The sequence below is a fragment of the Zootoca vivipara genome, chromosome 6 (genome assembly GCF_965207765.1).
Source record: "Zootoca vivipara chromosome 6, rZooViv2.hap1.1, whole genome shotgun sequence".
NCBI classification, from domain to species: domain Eukaryota; kingdom Metazoa; phylum Chordata; class Lepidosauria; order Squamata; family Lacertidae; genus Zootoca; species Zootoca vivipara.
Window position 1 is genome coordinate 67,918,966 of NC_142589.1, and position 20,256 is coordinate 67,939,221.

A 20,256-nucleotide genomic window follows, 5' to 3' on the forward strand; every position below is an offset into this window, starting at 1 on the left:
AAGTGTTTTGATTCTGAACAAGATAAATACTGTAACATGATTCAGTGAAGTCTGCATGAAGAAACACACATCTGGGCGTGTTTTTAGATGGTTAGATAGGACTGCAAATGTTTAATTGGTTTTTTCGCGTGACGATCGCTTAATCTTTAATTGCAGATTAAAACCCCTCCCCCCATTAATTCCTTTCCCCAATTAGTCGACCACGGGGGGACTTTTGCTGCACAAGATGCACAGATTATTTTGGTTCCTTCTTCCCATCTTCTGCCATCCTGCATCAGATTTTAATAGGATCCCCCCCCAATGTTTTTTAAAGATAGCTTTTCCAAACCGGTTGCATTCAGGACTAGGGTGACACCCACAGCACATATTTAAAGCACTCTAATATCACTTTAATTTTAATACTGGGAACTGTAGTTTGTTAAGCGTGATGGGCATTGTAGGTCCTAAGCACTGAAAAGATTAGGGTGTTCCCCCATGTAATTCAAAATGAGAACAATACTAAACCACAAGATAAAATGTCTTTTTTTTAATTGAGAATGAAAAAGTAGGGAGGAGTGTGTAATGGAATGTAAGAAAGTCTAACAAAGTTCTGTTTCCCCCCACCCATGATGACTAGAATAAGATTTGGACGAGAACCCGAGGGTCATCTAGTCCAGCCCCCTGCAATGCAGGAATCTTTTGCCCAACATGGGACTTGAACCTATGACCTTGAGATTCAGAGCCTCATGCTCTACCAACTGAGCTATCCCATGACGGCTACTTGGATGCCAGCCCCCCCCCCATCTCAAATATCAAATACTTTTTTAAAAATAATTTTTTTGTGGTGCCTATTGGCTAATCCAACACTGTTCTAAGAACTCTGGAGAAATCTGCAGGGATTTAGCTACATATCAGTATGCTAATGGGCCTTTCCTTTTTCCTTTTCTAGTCCTGGCACAGTACAGAAAGAAACCCAAAGGCTACCCATGTCCACCACATTCTCAGCCTTGGCAGGCTGCCATCTACAAATACTCCCGTTTCTACTGTGGAGCAACCCTTCTCAACCAAAGATGGGTCCTTACCGCTGCTCACTGCAACCATGAGTAGGTGTACCTGTGTGATCTTGTCTCCCTCTCTGTGTGTGTTGGCTCAGCATGGGAAATGCTGGTATCATGGAATATGTGGCGAACTAGTATTTATTTGTTAAAATACTAAACTACCCTTCATTTGAGGATCACAGGGCAGTTTACAATAGAAAGACACCAAAACACACACCATAGCAACAAACAATAACAATAAACCACGCGCAGTCTAAAAGACCATAGTTTGTTTAATCAGCCAAAGGCCTAGGAGAAGAGGAATGTGTTTTGCCTAGGGCCTAAAGATATTATAATAATAATATAATTTATTATTCATACCCTGCCCATCCGGCTGGGTTTCCCCAGCCACTCTGAGCGGCTTCCAGCAGAAAAATAAAACACAATAATCTATTAAACATTAAAAGCCTCCCTGAACAGGGCTGCCTTCTGATGTATTCTAAAAGTCTGGTAGTTGTTTTCCTCTTTGACATCTGTTGGGAGGGTGTTCCACAGGGCAGGCGCCACCACCGAGAAGGCCCTCTGCCTAGTTCCCTGCAACTTGGCTTCTCGCAACGAGGGAACCGCCAGAAGGCCTTCGGTACCGGACCTCAGTGTCCGGGCAGAATGATGGAGGTGGAGACGCTCCTTCAGGTATACTGGACCGAGGCCATTTAGGGCTTTAAAGGTCAGCACCAACACTTTGAATTGTGCTCGGAAATGTACTGGGAGCCAATGTAGATCTTTCAAGACCGGTGTTATGTGGTCTTGGCGCCCGCTCCCAGTCACCAGTCTAGCTGCCGCATTCTGGATTAGTTGTAGTTTCCGAGTCACCTTCAAGGGTAGCCCCACATAGAGCGCATTGCAGTAGTCCAAGCGGGAGATAACTAGAGCATGCACCACTCTTGCTAGACAGTCTGCAGGCAGGTAGGGTCTCAGCCTGCGTACCAGATGGAGCTGGTAGACAGCTGCCCTGGACACAGAATTGACCTGCACCTCCATGGACAGCTGTGAGTCCAAAATGACTCCCAGGCTGCGCACCTGGTCCTTCAGGGGCACAGTTACCCCATATGTAACAAGGGCGCCAGGCAAGCCTCCCTGGGGAGAGTATTCCACAATCAGGGAGCCACTGCCTGTTCTCGTGTTGCTGACCTCTGGACCTCTCATGGAGGAGGCACACAAAGAAGGGCCTCTGAACATTATTGCAGGGTCCAGGTGCATATGGGGAGAGGGGTCCTTGAGGTATTGCGATACAGTCACACCTCGGTTTAAGTACGCTTCGGTTTGAGTACTTTCAGTTTAAGTACTCCGCGGACGGATTAATCCACTTTCCATTACTTTCAATGGGAAAGTTCGCTTCAGGTTAAGTACGCTTCAGGTTAAGTACAGACTTCCGGAACCAATTGTGTACTTAAACCGAGGTACCACTGGACTGAGCTGTTTAAGGCTTTACAGGACAAAGCCAGCACTTTGAATTGGGCATTCCAACCTCTGCTTAATGAAGGAGAGTCCACAGCCTCCTGAGGGAGACTGTTCCGCAGTCAAACAGCTCTTACTGTCAGAAAGTTTCCCCCCCTGATGTTTAGTTTTCTACCTCGAATTCATTGGTTTGGGTCTTACCCTCCAGAGAAGAAGAAAACAAGCTTTAGTTACAGGTAGGTAGCCGTGTTGGTCTGACGTAGTCAAAACAAAATAAAAAAATTCCTTCCAGCAGCACTTTAAAGACCAACTAAGTTTTTTTATTTTGGTATGAGCTTTCATGTGCATGCACACTTCTTGCACACGAAAGCTCATACCAAAAAAAAAAACTTAGTTGGTCTTTAAGGTGCTGCTGGAAGGAATTTTTTTATTTTGTTTCAAAAAAAAGCTTGTTCCCTTTCCCACGTGAGAGCCCAAGAGATATTTGAAGATGGTTGTCCTATCTCCTCCCAGCCTTTCCCGCCTTTCCAGCCTAAACATACCCAGCCTCTACAACCGCTTCTCATAAGGCTTGGTTATTGTTGGTGTGCAAGTGGCCTCACCCACCCATTATTTATCTGTTCTTTCCTTTGCAGACGTATCCATGTCCGGCTTGGAGATGAAAATCTGAACGTCCTGGAGGGCACAGAACAGTTCTTGGCAGTGGCGAAAACAATCGTCCACCCCAAGTACAACCAGTCGTGCTATGACAATGACGTCATGCTGGTCAAGCTGTTGAGCCCAGCTGTATTTAACCATTATGTGCAGCCCATAAGTCTGGCTACCCAGAGGGCAACCTCTGGGGATATGTGCATGGTGTCAGGATGGGGCGGTCCTATCAATTTCCCAGGTATGTAAATGATGCTGGCAGGATCAACCTCAACCATACTCTGCCCCAAGATACAGAACTAAAGCTTCTGAAACGAACATCCAAAATAGTGAAGGCATCGGAAGGAGCTGTAGAAAGGACAATGTTCTCCCAGTAAGGGCGGTGCTATCCTGATTTATGGCGTAGCTCTCCACATATATACGGTTGTACCTCGGAAGTTGAACGGAATCTGTTCTGGAAGTCCGGTCAACTTCCAAAACGTTTGGGAACCAAAGCGTGGCTTCTGATTGGCTGCAGGAAGCTCCTGTAGCCAATCGGAAACCTCTGAAGCCCCATCGGATGTTCGGGTTCCAAAGAAGATTTGCAAACCGGAACACTCACTTCCAGGTTTGCTGTGTTCAGGAGCCAAGGTACAACTGTATGCTGAAACCACCAGGGAACCAATTTTACAGCTTTTAGCATGGGGACGTCCTACTATAGGGGACCAGGTTGCAGGTGGGAAATTGAATTCTTAATGCCTTCCTTCTCTGCATAAAACGCTCACCCCCCAATCCCCCCCCACAAATGCATTGAGATTAGTTGTTTGCCTGTCTCTCCCTTTCTACCTGATACATTTGTTTTGTTTTGTTTAACTTGCACAGAGATTTGTAAATGGGAGAACAGTAAAAATGGGAACACCTCCCCGCTAGGGACGGAAGAGAAATTAAGTTTGGTTCACATTTTAAAGCAAGCTTACCTAATTGGCTAATTGGTGAAACACAGCTAGCCTTCAAAGTTTGCACTTCACCATTTTTTTTGATGACCAAGCCCTCACCAATGTGTATATTAGAGGAAAGTGATCATTCAAAAGGCCTACATTTGTGAGAATGTAAAAACACACATGATTTAGGGAAACTTGTTTGCAACCCTAGATAAAGGCAAAAAAAGGTAAAGATATTGTTTAAAAAAGAGCGCAGAAACGGAACTCTTCTTTTGGCATCCTCTCTTCTTGAAGCATGTACAGTGGTACCTTGGGTTAAGTACTTAATTGGTTCCGGGGTGCCATTCGTACCCCGAAAAGTACTTAATCCAAGCGGCGATAGTGTGTGCGCGCAAAGCGCCAATAGGTTGCTTCTGCGCATGCACGAAGCGCGCAGACCGCTTCTGTGCATGCACGCGCTGCGGAACCAGCAAGAAAACACTTCCGGGGCCATGGAGTACTTAAACTGAAAGTACTCAGACCGAGGCGTACTTAAACCGAAATATGACTGTAAATGTAATGAACTATGAGTAAAACCAATATTTCTCAAGAGCCCAAACAACTTCTTATTCCTGCACGGACAGCTCAGTCAGCAGAGCATGAGACTCTTAAGCCTAGAGTCATGGGTTTGAGCCCCACGTTTTGGGTAAAAGATTCCTGCATTGCGGGGGGTTAGATGACGCTTGTGGCAACCTTCCAACTCTACAATTCTTCTTCTTTCTTTAGAGCAAATTCCTCTGGTCCTTTACTGTGCAAATGTCAGGATAATGTCTTTGGAGGAGTGCACTGCTCTGTATCCTGGGAAGCTGAACTCCGATATGATGTGTGCTGCTGCGATCGGAGGAGGCACTGACTCCTGTGAAGTAAGGACCTTTTGTTGGAACATCACAATTGCCTTGCAGTACCAGATAACACGGGACACGGGTGGCGCCGTGGTCTAAACCACTGAGCCTAGGGCTTGCCAATTGGAAGGTCAACAGTTTGAATCCCCGCGACGGGGCGACCTCCTGTTGCTCGGTCCCAGCTCCCGCCCACCTAGCAGTTTGAAAGCACGTCAAGTGCAAGTAGATAAATAGGTACCGCTCCTGTGTACTGCTCTGGGTACCGTTTCCGTGTACTGCTCTGGTTCGCCAGAAGCGGTTTAGTCATGCTGGCCACATGACCTGGAAGCTGTCTGCAGACAAACACCGGCTCCCTCAGCCTATAGAGCAGGCATCCCCAAATTGCGGCCCTCCAGATGTTTTGGCCTACAATTCCCATCATCCCTAGCTAACAGGACCAGTGATCAGGGATGATGGGAATTGTAGTCCAAAACATCTGGAGGGCCAAAGTTTGGGGATGTCTGCTATAGAGTGAGATGAGCACGCAACCCCAGAGTCGTCCGTGACTGGACCTAACGGTCAGGGGTACCTTTACCGTTACCTTTACCAGATAACACATCCCTGTAAAGTGGATTAGGCTGAGATATAAGCCCTGTTCGGACATTCAATACCTATGGATACTGAACATGTGATGAGGCTCTCCAATAGGCACCCAACTAACCACAGGCCCTGGGCTCCTTAGGTTGGAAGGGCAGGATAGAAATTTGATAAACAAAAGAAAACAAATAGATGCAAATATATGCACCGGCCAAGCCCCACAGCCAACGTGCAGTTGGCATCACTCTGTAGGGGGCCTATGCATGGCTGGATTTAGGGGTCCCCTCTATAGGAATGTGAGCACCTGTTCCCATGAAAAGAGCCCTATGTGCTCAATCCTGCATGCACATAGGCCCCTACGGAGTGACGCCAATTGCACATTGGCTGGGGGCTTGGCCAATGCATATATCAGAATCTATTTGTATTTGTTTGTTTTGTTTATCAAATTTCTATCCTGCTCTTCCAACCAAAGGACCCCAGGGCCTCTGGCTAGTTGGGTGCCTCTAATGGGAAGGAGCAATGGTCCCAACAACATTCATCTGCCACCTCAGGCAACTTCCATGACTTATGGTGGGGGAAAGTGGCAGCAGAACCTCCATTTCTGTTCAGCTATCATTAATTTGCCGTTCGCAACCAGTTAAACCTCCTCCAGAGCTATTAGCACTCAGTTAACATCCTCATAAAGCAGTGAATTAGAGAAATAGCAGCAGTAATACACAGAATCAGTGGGATCTTCACAATCTATCTTTTGGCATGTTTGGCAATTACCCTCCTTCACCGTAGTACAAGGCTCCCCCCAAATTGGGGGTGGTAATTGGGCTGTGGTAAAATGCTGTGTGTGTTTGTGTGTGTATGTATAAATATAAATATAAATATAAATAGTCCGTTCAATCCATTTTGGAACTTAAGTTGGCTGATAATCTAAAAAGATTTAACATCCAACTAATCTGATTTTGCTGGCCTTTGGGTGAGATTTTGCTATTGTTACATTTTTGCCCTTTCAGCTCTACCTAGATTTAAAGTGCATCTGTGTATTTCAATATTCACTATTCAGTGCCCCTTCTTCCTTTTGTGTCACTGTGTTCTATGTAATGTGTGCCAAAAAGTTCAAACTTTGCCCCGGAAGAGAAGCTACCGAACTTGTTGCTGGACTCCATCATCCTGGACATGGGCTATGTTAGCTAAGGCTGTAGTTGAGAGTCCCACAACATTTAGAGCCTTGGGTTCCTCAGCCATGCTATACAGTGGTACCCCTGGTTACGAAAATAATTCGTCCTGGAGGTCCATTCTTAACCTGAATCTGTTCTTAACCTGAGGTACCACTTTAGCTAATAGGGCCTCCTGCTGCCGCTGCGCCGCCGCCACGCCTTTTCTGTTCTCATCCTGAGGTAAAGTTCTTAACCCGAGGTATTACTTCTGGGTTAGCTGAGTTTGTAACCCAAAGCGTCTGTAACCCGAGGTGTTTGAAAACCCAAGGTACCACTGTATTGAGGAAACCCAAGATCTGTGGCCATAGTGAGTTATGAAAAATGATGCAGTCTAATTATGTGCATAGATAAGGGTTGATTCATCTATTGTTTTTTTTAATGTCTAAAGTCAGTGGGTTTTTTTGGTTAAGCCAACAGAAAGCCGAGAGCTAGTACTCAAAACGGCTGCCATGGGTAGCAAAAAATAAATAAATAAGAGAGAGAGAGCAGTAGCAGTATTCTGTGCTACTGAGTACCATCACACACATTCAAAAGCACTGACCCAATATATCCAGTGGATTTTGGTGTGCTGAGCTTATCTTGCAAAATGGTTTAATGGCCGCTCATAATGTCTGACAGCCAGCAATTTCATAAATGAGTGCTGTCTCCGCCCACCCACTGCCCTGCCCTCGTCTGTCTTGACGACTGGCATTTTCCTAATGGCAAATAATAAACACCCATGGCTTTTTCTGAACACTGGAAGACCTCCAAGGATCTGCTGGAGAGGTCTGGAGGACTGTGTTTGGATGCCAGGCCTGAAGCTCGCTTTCCCTGACCTATGGACTTTGTTCCCGTGCACTTACCTGGGAATTGCGTCTCCTTGAACTCAGTGAGACTTCCTTCCATGCAAAAGAGCCAACTCCTAGGGGCCAAGGTCCCTTCACCCCTCCCAATAAAATATTGGAGGGGGCCACCTCCCCAAGTTGCCATTCACATGGTATGTGCGTGCTGCATCTTGTGCTCAATTATGTGGGGCAGGACTCTCCTGCCCCCCTTGTTGTGTTCAAGTTGTCACCCCTGCTTCCATGTAAACAAGCATGGGAAAGGGCAGCGTTCTTCAACCTTGGGTCCCCAGATGTCATTGGACTACAACTCCAATCATCCCTCATTATTGATTAATATGGCCTGGGATGATGGGATTTGTAGTCCAGTAACACCTGCGAACCCAAGGTTGAAGAACGCTGGGATAGGGCAACATGTTTGTATATGACTCGTACAGTACTGGCGTTGCTTTTAGATGTTTTAACACTTGTGTGTTTAATACCTGGGCTCCTTTAGGAGGAAAGAGTAGGGTTGCCATATTTCAAAAAGTAACAACCAAGACATGCCCCCCAAACCATGATTTTTCGATTGACATGATTCAGGATAAATTGCCACCTTTCGGAACCCCCCCCCCATTTCAATTCCGCCTTTGTGATTCCGGTAACGTCTGGACGTATGGCAGCCCGAGGCAGGAGGGGATCTAGATTTACTAATAATCAGAACAACCCTTCCTGGGTTAAAGAGATGTCTCTCTTGGTTGTCAATACAGGGTGACTCCGGGGGACCCCTTGTCTGCAACGGGAAGCTCCAGGGTCTGGTGTCTTGGGGCGACGTGCCCTGCATCTCTAGCACCAAACCCGGGGTCTACATGGACATTTTCAGATACAGAGACTGGATCGTTGAGACCATGTGTGATGACGACTGACTCGTTGTAGGGAAATCAGACCCTCCCCCCTCCTGATTTTGCTGATATCCCAGAATAAACCATGAGGAACCCATATATCCTTCCTGCCTTCCATCCTTTTTTTTACTCAGGTCTGCTTCTTGCCTTCCCTTATTTGGACTGCAGCACTATCTGCATTGCAGAGGGTTGGGCTAGAGGACCATCGGGATTCCTTCCAATTCTACAACTCTACAATTCTGTTCTCTCTCACCCACAAACTCTTTTGGTCTGCTCCCAAAGGAGAAGCACCAATAGCTTCCAAGCAGAACCTGACACGAGTTTCATACAATGTATCTTAGGAACATAGGAAGCTGCCTTACGCAGAGTGAGACCATTGGCTCAATTAGCTCCATACACTCTACACTGACTGGCAGCAGTCGTCTTGGGTTTCAGACTAAAGTCTTTCCCAGTACTTCCTGTACAGTTTGGAGAAGGAATCCTTTGGGAAATAATGAAAATCTTTGTGTGGGGGGGGGAGGGGGGAGAAACATGTCAGTCTCTGCTTGGGTGAAAAAGGTAATCAAATGGAGAGCCATTTGTTAAGTGATATCTTCACGGGTACTTTTCACCTGCCATTTGTTCAATTTTTGAATCTCTGTGTGTGGTTTCTTTTTAATAAAACAAATGGCATTCCTTGCCCCCTTCATGACTTTCAGTGCACGGTTTATTCCTGTCATAGAAAATTTGCAACTCTATGGCTGCATTCAGAACAGACATATTCAAAATAATGGACGTGGCTTATGTCCCATCTGCACTGCACTTCTGGTATAATAATTTTTTATTCATTTTTAATACAATCCCACCCAATAAAAGCCACATTGTCACATTACCAAATTACAATCCAATTAAAAAGAGAGAGAGCCAATTATTAAAAAACCAAATTAATCAATTTGAAATGACTTCCCGTGTACTTGGTTTCAGGTTACAAAGCTCTTATTTCTTCCTGCTTTCATAATCTTGATTAATCCAAGAACAACAGTTCCGATTTTAATCCTGCACTGCACTTCTGAAACAGTATTAAACCCTTTTAAAAAGTCCTGGAATGATAGTTTGTGTTGAGAGCTGTTAGGAAACCCCTGTTTTCCCCATTGGTGAATGAATGGGTGGATGGATGGATGGATGAATGAATGAAGAGAGGGCAAGGACACACCCAGCTGGGCATTCAAGAAGGGCATGAAGCAGGGCTGGTGAGGTGCATGTTCCGGGGAGAAAATGTGTGGCTAAGGAGAGGGTAAGGAGAAGGTAAGGGATGTGGGTGGCGCTGTGGGTTAAACCACATAGCCTAGGGCTTGCTGATCAGAAGGTCAGCGGTTCAAATCCCCGTGACAGGGTGAGCTCCCGTTGCTCGGTCCCAGTTCCTGCCAACCTAGCAGTTCAAAAGCACATCAAAGTGCAAGTAGATAAATAGGTACCGCTACAGCGGGAAGGTAAACGGCGTTTCCAGGTGCTGCTCTGGTTCACCAGAAGCGGCTTCGTCATGCTGGCCACATGACCTGGAAGCGGTACGCTGGCTCCCCTGGCCAATAATGCGAGATGAGCGCTGCAACCCCAGAGTCGGTCACAACTGGACCTAATGGTCAGGGGTCCCTATACCTTTTAAGGAGAGGGTGTGGCCTGGGCAATGACCCGAGAGCCAGAAAAAGAGACTTGGAGAACTGCATTTCTTCCCCAGGCCTGAGGTTCTCTGCCCCTGCCTTATGGTGCCCTTATGCATTCATGGAACCCTCTGCAATTTGCGATCTGCCTTCAGCACCTGGGAAATTTGGAAGCAGGGTGAGCCTCCCACACAGGACTGCCCCTCAGTGGGCCATCGTTAGTCTCAGCCTCAGCATGCACCCGACCTCATTGATCACTGGCCGGGTCGGCATGCATCCTTGTAGACACAGGGAGTGGAAAAGGCATGGGATCGTGTTTGTGCATTGGGGTGAGGGGGAGAGAACAAGGGAGATGCAGACTTGAGTTCATTTCTCATGCTTTATTTGTGTGCTTTGTTTCTGAGCTGGCGTCACCCGCGCTGTATCACCTCCCGGATCCAGCCAACGTAGTTGCAGACCTTGGTGTAGATACCTGGTTTCCCAGGTTGGCCGCACACCTCTGGACCCCAAGACACGATGCCCTGAAGTTCTTCGTTGCAGATGAGGGGTCCCCCAGAATCACCCTGCACAGGGAGAAAATCCCACCCCCTTGTGAAGTCTTAATAGAACATTTCATCATGTTGGCTAGAACTCAGGAACCTTCAGCTTAGGCTCTGTGATAATTCAAAATTCCCAAGGCCACATTCCTAGGGGTCTTCAGGGGGAAGCTTAACCATTTAACTGGTTTCTTCAAACCAATTAAAATGAGTAGTATAGGTCTTTCTAGCTAGGTCATATGGTGTAGAGAGGCAGTGTAGCAGTCTTTGGCTTAATTTCAAGTGACTTTTGCAAGCAATCTGTTCAGACCTCTCTTAAGAAGAAGCGAGTGCCTGGGAAAGAGCGAGAGAAAGAGAAAGAAGAGAGAGATAGAAGGGGGAGAGAGAGAGAGAGAGAGAGAGAGAGAGAGAGAGAGAGAGAGAGAGAGAGAGAGAAAGAAAGAAAGAAAGAAAGAAAGAAAGAAAGAAAGAAAGAAAGAAAGAGTGTCCTGTACAAAGTCATCATGTGGCACCTCCCTGACAGATTACGTGTATCCAAATTTTGTCATGTGTACAAAAATGCATATACAGAGCAAGGTGCGCATGTATTAGTGAAAATACCATACAAAATGCCCCACATTAGGGAAATGTGCTTTGCAAAAATGCTTACATTAGGCAACACTGCAGACAAACATCAGCACTAAAATGCTGATGACTGTTCTTGAAGATATTTATTTTCTAAGTCACGAATTGATCTGAAAGTGTGGAGTACTGAACTTAAGAGTAGAAATATTAGCAACTGAGTGAAATTGAAACCCACAGATACACCCATCTCCACCTTGAGGTTTGTAAAAGTACAAAAAAAGACTTTAGGGGAAAAACCTCGAAGGAGACAGAAACCCTGAACAAACTCCAAAACAGTCCAATGAAGATTGAGCATGCTCAGTGGCCATAGAATACAGTGGAACCTCGGTTTACGAACGCCATGGACCCATCTGGAACGGATTAATTCACTTTCCATTACTTTCAATGGGAAAGTTCGCTTCAGTTTATGTACGCTTCAGTTTATGAACAGACTTCCGGAACCAATTGTGTTCATAAACCGAGGTACCAATTGTGTTCATAAACCGATGGCTGGCTGAAACCCTGAATTGGAGCAGTCTCACACCACAGCATTTTGCTGCAGGTCCTGGCTATCGAAACTAAACATGAAGTGGCAGTTCTGGGTGTTTAAACACAGAAAACGTCTCGGTCTTAGCAGCTCACAGATGCTTGAACACAGACACGGGCACACAAGCCTCTAACGTCCTCAGGCAGTTCCGGGCTTAAAACATATTGTAAAATTAAGCAATTACATTAAAGTCACTTTGGAACAGATGGAAAGCAGGTGGTCAAAAGTACGGCCCAAGAAACAAGGCATCCGAACAAGAGACAATAAGGACCATAGCAGGAGACAGGCAAAATGCGAACAAGGTGCACTCCACCTACTGTTGGACTCTCAGCTCTTGATGAGCTTGGCGTGGGGGGGAGGGCAGTCTGGTGGTGGCAATAGTTGTGGGGGGGGGGGAATGACAGCACAGGTGGGGCAGGGAGTGGCACATTCCCATTTCATAGGGTGAAATGGGATGGGCTGCCCCAGGAATGGTGACACAGGACTCTCGTTCTCCCAACACCTCCAAGCTGCTCATTGCCTCATTTCACTCTGCCTAATGGCAGCGCTGGCTTGGAATGTTTATACTGTATTTTGAAAGTGACATGGGGGGAATAGTTTTAAAGGAGCCTTTATGCTGATCCTGATTGTACCTCCCCTGTCTCTCTGTCTGTGTCTGTCTGTCTGTCTGTCTGTCTGTCTGTCTGTCTGTCTCTCTTTCTCTCTCTCATCCCAGGGGTGCCATCTCTAGGGGGCCCTGGGAGCCCGAGCACCCACAAAAGTTATTGTGGGTGCTCAGCACCCACACTGCAGGCCCCCCGACGCAACTTCCAGTGCCTCGCGAAGCCACGGAAGTCATGCCTGAGGCCTTGCGAGACCTTGGAACTGGATTTCCATAGCCACCGGAAGTAAGGTTCTGAGACTTTGGGGCATGTGACATCATGACATCATGTCCTAACATGATGACATAACACCACACTGGGCACCCATAACCTGGGGCCCAAGTCGGTGCTTCTGTATCATACAATCATGCATTTTGCGCACCATCTAGTTCAGGGGTCAGCAAACTTTTTCAGCAGGGGGCCGGTCCACTGTCCCTCAGACCTTGTGGGGGGCCGGACTATATATTTTTTTTGGGGGGGGGAGATGAATGAATGAATTCCTATGCCCCACAAATAACCCAGAGATGCATTTAAAATAAACAGACACATTCTACTCATGTAAAAACATGCTGATTCCCGGACCGTCCGTGGGCCGGATTTGGAAGGCGATTGGACCGGATCCGGCCCCCGGGCCTTAGTTTGCCTACCCATGATCTAGTTTGACCCTAAGTTGCCTCTGAATTAAAGCATTTTCCTCACCTGGCAAGTGTCAGCACCCCCTTGCCTCACGCCGGCGCACAACATGTTCTCGGTGATGGCATCAGGATACGCTGCCTCACACTCCCTCTGCGTGATGATGGGCAGATAAAGACACTGCAGTTCTTCAGGGATGCTTGCTGTAGAGACGACAGTTACCAAGCTCAGGGGTCGCCAAACGTTTTGGACCAGTAGCGCACTTGGAATTTTGCGAAAGGGTGGTGGGCGCCAGTCACAAAATGGCGCCCGCAGGAGCATGACAGGACACAAAGTTAGAGAGTGCACAGTCATTGCTGCTCCCTCTCGGGCAAGGCGACCATGGGAAGTCCGCTATGTGCTGCTGGTCCCGAACGTGGAAATAATGCAATAATGACACACCCACCCACACCCTGCCACACACACAGACTCAATGATGCTGTTGCTATCTAAAAAACAACTGGAAGCATTCCCCAGTACTTGGAAAAATATACCACATAGGCATTTCTCACATTTCATACGTACCACAAATACAAAGCCACACATATATCTCGCTGCTCTCTCTGCCCAAGCACACCCTTCCCTCTCTCTCACAAACCACACATACACAGAGATCATATGTTTCAGGGCTGGGTGGTGAAACACTGTCCGAAAATCTGGACTGGCTGTTGACACCACTGAGCTAGATGGGCAATTGGTCTGACAATAAGGCCGCTTCCAAGAGAAGGGCTGTAGCTCCCCAGGTTCAATCTCCAGCTCCTGCAGCTGGGGCTGAGAGATGCCCTGCCTGAAACCCTGGAGTGCTGCTTCCAGCCCATGTAGGCACTACTAAGCTTTGTTGGCATTATTTGGCCTTTGCTTGTGTTCTTTGGAACATTGTTTGAATAAAGGGATCTTGCTTGCTTGATTGTGTGTTTTGCTTGATCGATACAACCCACATCTGTTTGGTGGCAAAATCTTTCCGACTGCTCCTATGGCCCCTCTCCCACCTCTGCCTTAATTTTTTTTTTTAGAATATTCAAAGGCCCTACGTCTTGAGCTGCTGGTTCTGCCCCACCCTGTCACAAGGCACTGCGTTCCTGGAGCAACGCACTGATTGGCCACGTTGATGGGCTGGACACTGTCGGTGATGGCCGCTGGCGAGGAGAGCCTGATCAGCATGATGTCATTGTCCTTGCTGACGGAGTCGTAGTTTGGGTGAGGCACGAGCCGGACCGCTCTCTTTTGTTGTACAGTGTCCTCCATGCGCATCATGTTGTGCACTCCTAGGCGCACGTAAGTGGTGCTGCAGGAAGGCAAGGCAAAAGGGGGTTACTTGGGAAATCTGCGAGAAAGAGAAGTAGTTAAAAGTCTAGAGTGGCATGGTGTCATGGACTGGCTGGGGAACCCCCAGGGGAAGATGGGATGGGATGACGATGAGTGGTCAGAGGGAAAAGAGGGAGCAGACTGGGAGGAGGAGGTGTTGGAAGCTGAAGAGGCAACAGGGTTTAATGAGTGGGAAGAGGCTGTGGCAGAGAGCAGTCCAGAATGAGAAGCAGAAGCAGACGCTGGAGAGGAAGGGGGCAAGAGCCAGGTTGCTGAAGGAGCCAGGGAAATATCCCCTTCCTGAGGTGACCAGCTCCTCTCCTCCTGGTCTCCCAGAACACAAAGAGGAATGAAGAGGGCAGAGCAAAGAGAGACAAGATGAAGACACCTCAGGTTGCTGGAGAAAGACCCAAGGGAGGAGTATTAGAGAGCAGTGGGACGTCCTCACAACTGCCTCTTTGGAGCAAGACCTGGGAAGAGTTGATGGGATGACTAGGCCTGTGCTATTGTAGTTTCTTTGAATAAAGCGTTAACTGACACAGGGTGTTTTATTGCTGGCCTGCTTCCAACTCTAGCTCCTGACAGCAATTTGCCCTCATTTCATGTGGCCATTAGTCTAATTTCATGCAGGTGACAGGAGGCTGGAGGAGAGGCTTCACACATGTCATACATTTAAATACATTCTTTTAACCCTAAGGATCCTGGGAATTATAATTGATCGGGCACAGAGCTACAATTCCCAGCAGCCTCAACCAATTACAGTTCCCAGGATTTTTGTGTGTGGGGAGGGAGAAGTTATGTGCTTTAAATGTATGGTGTATGCACCCACTTTTGGCTCTAGTCCCACTGCCATCAACCACCAGCCCCTAACATAATATCTTCTAGAGAATGTAGCCCTTTGGAGTAAACAAAAGAAGTTTTTCATCCTAGTATAAAAGATGCCACCACTACTATCAATTTTCTCTTACAAGAACTGCCATGGCTAGAGCAAAGTTCATGTTAACTACTTAGGCTGAGGTTTCATTGTCTTCTGCAACATGTTCTTGCCTCAATCACTGTGCATTAGTGGTGAGTTCATTCTGCTTTACTTTGTTCTGTGATGCTTCCCCAATGCAACCACACTATCGCTGTCTGGAGGGGATATTGTGTAACAAAATCAGGACAAATATGAATCCAGAACATTTGCGGCATAAAAAGTTGTGGGGCTTCAGCAGGAAGTTACAGGATATTCACTGACTGGAAGTGGAACTAGTGTGACTGTCCCAAACCTTCTGGAGGCGCCAACAGTACTGAGAGTGGGATTGCGTGTGCCCACCTAGATGGCATCATGAGTCGTCATGTGCCCAATTAAAGGGCAGCCGGAGGGACCCTTAGGCAGAAGAGGGGATTTTGCTAGAGGCAGTCTGTGTCAGGGGCTGGACTGAGGAGGAATGGTGGGGACCACCCTCCTTCTCCTGAACCTTCCCAAGAACATGAGGACAGTATAGATTTAGAACAGTGGTTTGCAGAAGGGCATAGTTCAGAGGCTGCAGAGGGGAGGAGCTGGGAAATATTGGGAGAACAGCAGGAAGAAGAAGCACCAGGGGAGAGACAGCTAACAGACTCAGTGTCTCTTGAAAGCATTCCTGATGCCCCCCTCCCAGAACAAGGCATGCCTTGAGAGTAATAGAACAGAAAACTCAGAGGCAGAAAGCACAGATCAGCCGGCGCAGGGGTGACATAGAATAGGGGAGATGGAAGGGGTGGGACTTCACTCAGAGCAACGCCATTATCCTAGGTCGACTGCATTCCTTCGTCTCTCTGGCTGCATAGTGAATAAGTTACTTGGTAAGAACTGTTTTTTGTTTATCTGCTTCTTGGCTGGCACCATGGGAGGGATCGGGCTCCCTGAAGCCTGACAATCTGCTAGGTCAAAGATGCAAAGGCGTACCCTGGGAGTCTGCAGTGTGCAGCGGTCAACACCCACTCCATGGTCACCAGAGCCCCGCTGCAATAGAACCGGTTCATGTCATAGATGGCTGCATGCCAAGGTTGGAAACCTTTCATGCATGTGGTTCCTCCAACGATTCGTGACTCTTCCTGCGCAGCTGCTGCAGGGGGGGGGGGAGACGAGAACAGGGACAGTAAGAAAGGCTCTGCTGCATCACCAGAGGCAAGGGTCCATCGAGCTCAGCATTCTGTTTCCCAGCCAGTGGCCAATCCGATGCCTCTGGGATGCCCACTAGAAGAAGATGAAGACCATAACTCTTTCCCATTGCTGTATCAACAGCAACTGGTACCTAGAGATGCCTCTGAACTTTGAGCCTGCACACAGCTACCATGGCTAGTTGCATGCATAGATCATGGGATGGGAACCCATGGCCCTCCAGGTATTGTTGGCCTCTGACGCCTTTCAGAACATCTGCCCACCTGGGCAGTTTTATTCTGTGAACCACCCTGAGATCTTATGATGAAGGGCAGTATATAAATCTAAACAACAACAACAACAACAACAACAACAACAACAACAACAACAACCTGATGTCACAATGACTTGTGATGCAAGGTGCTTACAAGCCCTGAAGTTGGGACGTCAAAGCCCCTTGCAGCAAGGTGCTGCTAAAACAAAGTTTCTCCCCAGTCTTCTAACAGGGGGTTTCCATGCAAACCGCTTCCTGAATCAGGGAGGGATTTGCATGGAATGCTGCTGAACTGAGCAGGATTTCACCCCCTGCTCACTAGCTGATGAGCAGGCATTGAATCCTTCTCAGTTTGCCTGTGTGCCTCTGTTCCTTGCTGGCTGAGTGGATGGGCTGAGTGGAGAGCTGATGGGTGGACTGGCATGGCTTGGGACAAATGGTCTTATGGGCCAACTTAGATCCCCTGGCAGGCCATGATTGGCCTGTGAGATAGAGGTTCCCCACCCTTGTTATATGGAAAGAGTGGAAAACCTCAGGTGTGTGTGTGTGTGTGTGTGTGTGTGTGTGTTGTGTGAATGCAGCTCTGCAGCCTTCTCTATTTGGGCCTCAGGACTCCCCACAGGCCACACCTGCTTCCCAGCTGCACCCCTTCTCCACAGCCCACACTTCTCACTGGTCCTGTTTTGTACCCTTCTGGAATGTTCTGTCCTGGCTAGAAAATATCCTTGAACTCTGCCAGTGCTTCTTGTTTACCTGCAGGAAGGACAGAGAGTGTTGTGTGAGTAAACTAACATTTGTTGCTCCACCCACTTTTCCTTCTAGCCCCGCCCACCAACCACTGCAATGTGGCCCCCGGAAGGTAGCCTACAAGGTAATGCAGCCCTAAGGCTGAGGAAAGCTGCACCAGTGCTAAGTGAAACAAGGTCCTAGGCTCAAATAGTGCGTCTCCAGATAGGGCTGGGCGGCGCTCCTACCTCAAATCCTGGAGAGCTGCTGCCAGTCAGTGCTGACATTACTGGTCTGACTTGGCATATCCTGTGTACATCTGAGCAACATGCTCCATGCGCGCTGTCATTTACCCGAGGTTGAAATCCCCATTTAGAACAGTGACTTGGTTTGGAAACATGTTTGTACAATCTTACCTCCTGACACCAACAGCAGTGCCAGTGAAACCATCTCCATGGCTGTCATGTCACTGCATGAGACCGTGAAGGGCCTGTCTGTCAGTAGACCAGCTGAGGAGAGAAGCAGAGTGGATGGTCACAGAAAGCCAAGGCAGTGTTTGTGGATAGTGGGTACAGCAGGAATGGGGAGCCAGTGGCTCTCCAGATATTCTTGGACTCCAATTTCCACCAACCACTTCCATCGTGGCCAGTGGTTAGGGATACTGGGAGTTGTAGTCCAGCAATATATGCACCATCCCTAGGATGTAGAGATACCTGAATTCACATTTCTACCTAGGTGTGAAATTCACTGCAATACCTCAAGCCTCAAAGGGAGAAGGACACCAATTGTTGGCAGAGCACATAATTTTCAGAGCTTAGAAAGCCTATTTTAAAAAGGAACTAGTTTTAGTTCAAGTCCAACATGTTGAAAAAGGAACTGATTCTAGTTTACCACCATCCCTTTACAAAACTACAGTGGTACCTCTGGTTATAAACTTAATTCGTTCCAGAGGTCCGTTCTTAACTTGAAACGGTTCTTAACCTGGGGTACCACTTTAGCTATCGGGGTCTCCCGCCACCGCGTGATTTCTGTTCTCATCCTGAGGTAAAGTTCTTAACCTGAGGTACTACTTCTGGGTTAGCGGATTCTGTAACCCAAAGTGTTTGTAACCCGAGGTACCACTGTAATTTGGTTCATGTTAAATTCATTGTTCAAGTTCATCCAAATGATCCTTGACAATTCCTCCCCCGCCCCCGCCCCCCATTCAGGATGTTACAAGTCAGCTCTCCACATTTCCATATCAGTTTGTGAATATTGTATGAACAAATCCTCGTGAGAATTCAGCAGCATTTTAATGCAGACTTCTAATATACACATGTTTGCATGCAATTTCCCCTAACAGACACATTTTTGCAAAGCAATTTACCCCGACATTTTTATGTTATTTTTAAACTAGAAAGTGTATTTTTGTGAACACTTTACCCCAGTATTTGCATTCTCTTACTTTACTAGGGAAGTGCTTTTCAAACTTTGGAAAAGTGTGAATTTTGAAGTGCAAATCTGTTTAGTTCATTTTAAATGCAAACTGAATTGAATTTCCATCCAATTCCTTGGTACAATTGGAGGTGTTTTTGCCTCTCCTTCCAGGGGGAGCAGTCATGGCTGCTGTCTGGAGTAAGTCACCCTGAATGCAGGGGGCTTACATCTCCTTAAGAGGTAGGAAAGTGGGCAGTGTTTTACCAGGGATAGGTACTAAGAAAGGGGATTTATTTCTGGTAAATAAGAGACAATTGTGGCATATTGTCCATCACCACCCAGCTGTCATTCAGAGGCATGTTCTGGTCTACATGGGATTTCAATCCCCCCCCTATAATGCCCTTCATTGAGAACACCTGCATATATTTCCCAGTTGGCTGGGGAACTCTGTGAGACACAGGAAAATAGCCATCATTTCAAAAGTGAAATCTCAAATCACATTTTTAAACAAACAAACAAACAAACAAACAAACATATAGTTTTTCTTGTGATAGGAAGAAATGGAAACCCAACAAGAAGGGTATTAGTTGAACATCAGCTTGAAAGCAAACATGCTTCTTTACCATAGAAACATCTTATTAAAAATTACTATCTGGCATTTGTAGGCAGGTTACTTATCAAAAGGTCTAACCAGAACTAAATGGGACAAAACAAAATGCATTCTGACATGTTATATAGGCCATTCTGATGAGCATGAGAATAGAAAAACAGATGTATATTTGCAAGGAGCTCTCCAGTAGCCCCTTCTAGAAAAGGTCACTTGCAAAAAAAAATCTGATTGAAATCTTCGACAGCCCCCTTGCCCACAATCTTTCATGGTGAACTGGGAAGCTTTGCTTCCAAACAAGGGCATCCTAGTCACCTCCTCTGGTGAGATCTCAGAAGGATGACATCCATCTCTGAGAAAGATAAAGAGCAGTCCCACCTACCTGTCTGTGATACAACTGGAGGGTTTGGAGGAATGCTGTGAACTGATACCTGCCGACAACGCCTGGATGGTTCTACTTTAATGAGAAGGGTGCTAAAGAGGGCTCTGCAGAGTATTCATCACCGTGTGTGACTGGTTTTGTATCCAGCAGATTCCTTGGTGTATTGGTCCGTACTTCTGAGCTCTTCCCAACTGCTGTATACTTTCCTGTCCCAACAGGGCCAACGCTTCTCTTCTCGACTTGTGCCTGCATCCGCCACATGCCTTCTTTACAGGGCCTCAGACGCCTCATCTGCCATTGTTAATTTCTAGGCACTCCTCCTAATGAAGAGGTGTCAGCCTTTAATTATTATTACAAGGATTTCCCCCCTCTTTGT

The 20,256-nt window shown here is 47.1% G+C and overlaps 2 protein-coding genes across 2 annotated transcripts; one reads left to right on the top strand and one right to left on the bottom strand.

Moving 5' to 3' along the window:
• Positions 1 to 561: 561 nt before the first annotated feature.
• On the top strand, positions 562 to 8,506 carry LOC148685387 (kallikrein-15-like). Its single transcript, XM_088671323.1, has 4 exons — positions 562 to 568; positions 929 to 1,082; positions 3,110 to 3,260; positions 8,278 to 8,506. Exons 1-4 carry the CDS (start codon positions 562 to 564, stop codon positions 8,431 to 8,433), a joined length of 468 nt encoding a protein of 155 aa, XP_088527449.1. The 3' UTR covers positions 8,434 to 8,506.
• Positions 8,507 to 10,430: 1,924 nt separating this feature from the next.
• LOC118086750 (trypsin-like) lies at positions 10,431 to 19,804 on the bottom strand. Its single transcript, XM_035118743.2, has 6 exons — positions 19,759 to 19,804; positions 17,892 to 17,984; positions 16,281 to 16,440; positions 14,077 to 14,330; positions 13,073 to 13,209; positions 10,431 to 10,609 (listed from the first exon to the last, which is right to left on the bottom strand). The coding sequence occupies exons 1-6, from the start codon at positions 19,802 to 19,804 to the stop codon at positions 10,457 to 10,459; spliced, it is 843 nt and encodes a 280-aa protein (XP_034974634.1). The 3' UTR covers positions 10,431 to 10,456.
• Positions 19,805 to 20,256: the final 452 nt, after the last annotated feature.

Coding starts and splice junctions, on each gene's coding strand:
- LOC118086750 (XM_035118743.2), bottom strand. CDS start 19,804: ATGCCCTTGTTTGGAAGCAAAGCTTCCCAGTTCACCATGAAAGATT. Junction 17,985..19,758: donor CCAGTTCACCATGAAAGATT/GTGGGCAAGGGG, acceptor TTCTCTCCTCAG/CTGGTCTACTGACAGACAGG. Junction 10,610..13,072: donor GGGGTGCTGACACTTGCCAG/GTGAGGAAAATG, acceptor CTCCCTGTGCAG/GGTGATTCTGGGGGACCCCT.
- LOC148685387 (XM_088671323.1), top strand. Junction 1,083..3,109: donor GCTGCTCACTGCAACCATGA/GTAGGTGTACCT, acceptor TTTCCTTTGCAG/ACGTATCCATGTCCGGCTTG. Junction 3,261..8,277: donor TCAAGCTGTTGAGCCCAGCT/GTATTTAACCAT, acceptor TTGTCAATACAG/GGTGACTCCGGGGGACCCCT.